This window comes from Theobroma cacao, chromosome 5 (assembly GCF_000208745.1).
Source record: "Theobroma cacao cultivar B97-61/B2 chromosome 5, Criollo_cocoa_genome_V2, whole genome shotgun sequence".
In the NCBI taxonomy this organism is placed as follows: domain Eukaryota; kingdom Viridiplantae; phylum Streptophyta; class Magnoliopsida; order Malvales; family Malvaceae; genus Theobroma; species Theobroma cacao.
In genome coordinates, this window is record NC_030854.1 from 30,090,330 (window position 1) to 30,094,389 (window position 4,060).

The window sequence follows — 4,060 nt, forward strand, 5'->3', positions numbered from 1 at the left end:
AAAATAAATATATTTATGTTAAAAGTATATATATATATATATAATAGTAATTATATTCTTTTATAATATGATATGATATTCATATTATTTAAACATAATCAATAATTTAATAATTGTTTAATTTAAATATATTAATATCATCATAGTAATAATTAGAGTAACCATACTTTTCATATTTTTGTTAGTTTTTAACAAAAATGAATTACTTGTAAAATTAATAAAAATTATATATTTATAATTTAATTATTAAAATAATAATAAAATATTTATAAATAATAATCAAGTTTGGATAACGGGTATTCAAAGGGTGATACCCGAACCTAATTTAAATAGTAAAATCACTATATGAATCCTTTCAAATTTGATTATAAGATATTTTAATTCTATATAATCGGGTAAGATATTCCAAAGTATCTTGTAATAGGGCACCCATTACCCTTACGAGAGGCCAGTATGCACAGTCTCCAGCCGCCCTGATCAGCTCGATAGCTCCACCCTGAGAGCCTATATCTGTTCGGCTGGTTGCGTTGATCTCCTGTTCTAGGTGCTCCCAAGGCATCCCTCCTCTGGGCTGATGTCGTGGTGCGTGACACATGTACTTCCCTTATAATTTCTGAAGCACTAGAATCTGTCTTTCCTCGCTTTACACGAGTACTTGGATCTGTTTGTGCAACAGCTTGTGCTTTCCTCCAATAGTGATGCATGATAAAAATGGCGACGAATCAGTTATCGTTTGCCCAAAAGCAAACGTTCCCATCGCTTGAGCATGTCGAAAATAAAAATAAGTAAAAATCTCTATAACTCTACTGAATAAGAGATTTATTAAAACTGATTTTTTTTACATCGGTTTCTAGGATTTAGTCAATCCACCTTACAGAGGAAGCAAAACCTTGCAAAGCGAAATAAGATAAAACTCATAAAAGGGGCACACACAACTTAGAACTACTGATATTCGATAACGTTGCCATCAATTTGTCACTTGCTCTTTGGCCCATCACTTTGCTGCAAACTTTCGTTCTCCTGCTGAGCTATCAGTTCACTGGAACCAAAAAGGAAACAGGGAAGAAAGATTTAAGTAATATATTTCAAGAAAATGAATAAAGCTATTAAGAACAAGCTAGGGAACCTTTCTTTTTTTCTATCAATAGAACGAGGAATTTGGTATTTGAGAGTTTAAACTTTCCATAAATCATGCTGAGTTAGAGCGTCCACTGTTCGGGAGAATCACTTTCTGATCCCCTGTTTGTCTCTGTTAGTTTTAACGATACCAGCCTGAAGGTGAAGGTTCTGTCTTAATTTAAACATTAGATTTTTCCGACTTAGTTAAAGTTTCAGAGTAGCAATCTTTCCTTGGTTAATTAGAAAAGCCTAGCCGTGTTGGTTTCAACGTACAAATGACTCGTCATCAGAAAATGACCGTTTATTATGGTGAGGGGCTGAGACCAACCGGAGAGAAGTAGTCAATTGGGCGGCCTTGGCGAAGTCATTGTTCTGTCGTGCCTTAAGGATTTGAAACATGAGGGTGAGGCGGAGCCTGGTACAAATACTCTGCCGCGTAATGAGCTCAGTCTCGTCGCATTCAGATAAAACGTCATCAAATTTCTCTTTAACTGGCCTTCGCCCTTCTCTGATTCTATTCTGGTCCTCCCTAATTTCTTGCATCTCCCTCTTCAACCGAGTTATGGTTGCGTTTAGTTTGACCGTCTTTCCTCTCTGCAATCAACAAAACCATGTTAAGAGCTCTATAGGAACAAACCCAAAGAAAAAAACAATGAACAATAACAACGCTCAAAGATATACCCACCCGAGTGTTCATTGGTGGCGGTTTAGAAAGGCTTTGGGAGATTAATAGGCGGCGCTTGACCCCCTTGAGTGCAATTCTTTCTTTCGGACAACAACGAATTTGACTGCTGCAAACGAACAGGGTAAGTTCTAAATTAAGAGGGGGGAAGCATCGTTGTGAATTAAATTTGATGAGTTTCCTCAACGGCAAAGCAAATCTATATGTATAGATTTATGCACAAATCTACTTTGCGCACACATGGAGATTGGTGGACGGCTTGGGCGGGATATCTTCGGTTCATCGTGCGATGGTCCAACACAAAGAAGAGAAACGCCCGATTGTGTATGTTGCTTATTGCGCGGCCCAATGACGACAAGCCAACCCAGCAGCTTTTGGGAGAACCAATTCCTTTTTGTATTGAGGAGTTAAAGTAATCAAAGACATTACGTGGCATTTTGATTGATACATTGACAATGACGTAACCACTTTGGAAAGACTTTTGCTTGTTTTGAGGTGTAATTTTATTATTGACTCGAGACTTGATAACTCGGCGTGCAAGGCGAGGAAAATTCTTTCAGACGCCAACAGCAAAAATCTTGAGTGGATTTATAAAATTGTTAGATGTTCATTAGATTATAACTAAGAAAATTAATAAATTAACATAATTATAATATGTTAACATATTATATATATACATATAAATTTACTTGTGGAGTTTAAAATTTTCATCATTAATATTTAGAATAATAATCTTACTAGCTAGCTAATTACTCTTTATGTTTTTCATATTTCATTTTTTGTTAATAATTTTTATCTTTGCTAATTAAGCATGTACAATGCACATCAAGCACAACTTACAATATTTAATGTAAAAATTTAATGTTAAATTTTTTATGTTTTTATCACTTACAATATTTTATGTGAAAATTTTATTTTAAATTTTTTACTTTATACTTATTCATATTTTAATTTTATTTTAAAAATAATTATTTTTTATATTTTAAATCGAAACATTAACTTAATTCATAGTATAATTGCTCTTTAATTACCCCTTATATAGAATCTTGAATCTGCTATAATCGATCCTCAATCTAAAATAGATTCTTCAATTAGATCATTTGTGCAATTGATTCGAAAAAGTCCATGTTAACCCATCGAGCTTATGCAAAAACTAGTGATCGATTATTTAAAAAAAAAAATTATTAATCCTATATTGACTTGAATAATCTAATGATAGAACCAGTACCCAAGATTCAAAACTTTGAACGCGTCAATTGTCTGGTCCAGTTCCGTTGATAATGACTAACTATTGCAATCACTGCCAAAACTAAGTTAATCTAATTGTTGAATGGTTCAGGCCAAATTGGTGTTAATGAAGAAGGTTAACCTGATTAAATTTCTTGATATGTCTTGGTACGCACGAGAAAACAAGGATAATGGAAGAAGACAGAAAAGAGCCTGTATGTTTAGCTTATAGGTCCAATAAGGAGAAAATGGCAGCCTTGTCCTGAGAAAGAAAGACGTTGCTGGAACTGGAATTTTCATTTTCAGACACTTCATCCATTACATTTTTTATTTACTGCGAAAATAGAAAGAGTACACACAGAAAGAAGAAGAACAAAAGAAAATGTGACGAGACAAAGCCTTTGGAAAGTATTGGAGGATCATTCTACTAGAGGCTGCATCCTTTTATAGATCGCTAGATTATGGGTCGTGTGTTGCACACGAGTTTCTTTTTATATATATATTTTTAATATTTTTCTCTTTTTTTCTATTACCTTCACGTGGTCAGAGAAGAAATCTTTTTGAGACTTAAAAGATTATTGTACGGTTAAAAACTTTTTGTTTTGATCTCTCAAGTCTTAAGGGTATTGTCACTTTCATATCCAAAATTCATTGAAAAAAAACTTCTAATTAAATGCCTAAACATTGCTTTATGGTTTTTTTAATAAAGAGTATAAAAAAATAAAAAATTCCTATTCAAATTCTACCATACGTTTACCATTTTTTTACATCATAATTTAATTGGAAATATGTATTTTGTCATTAATATTATTTGAAAAAAAATACCAAAAAGGATGTCATACAATTGGGAGGATTTTGACAAGGACTAAAATAAGTAAATTATTCAAGACAACCTAAATTTTTAACTATTTTCTTCATTTATTTTTATTCTCCATTTAAAATTTTTTTGTTATCTTAAAACCATAATTTTATCCTTGTGTGACAAACAAACCTTTGAATCAAAAAAAAAAAAAAAAAACATTCAATTTAAAA

At 32.4% G+C, this 4,060-nt stretch overlaps 2 protein-coding genes across 4 annotated transcripts in view; one reads left to right on the plus strand and one right to left on the minus strand.

The window, feature by feature from the left end:
- The window catches only part of LOC18599294, a 27,420-nt gene that overhangs the window by 21,672 nt on the left and 1,688 nt on the right, over positions 1 to 4,060 (plus strand). The window lies entirely within an intron of this gene.
- LOC18599299 overlaps positions 793 to 4,060 on the minus strand; it is a 16,207-nt gene continuing 12,939 nt past the window's right edge. The window contains exons 2-4 of one of the 3 annotated variants that reach the window (XM_018121919.1): positions 1,805 to 1,864; positions 1,448 to 1,713; positions 793 to 1,039 (exon numbers count right to left, since the gene is read on the minus strand). In XM_018121919.1, the coding sequence (XP_017977408.1) occupies positions 976 to 1,039; positions 1,448 to 1,713; positions 1,805 to 1,864 (390 nt within the window). In that variant the 3' untranslated portion in view covers positions 793 to 975. Of the gene's footprint in view, positions 1,040 to 1,392; positions 1,714 to 1,804; positions 1,865 to 4,060 lie in introns of all 3 variants that reach the window. The other 2 variants (XM_018121917.1, XM_018121920.1) reach the window with 2 other exon arrangements.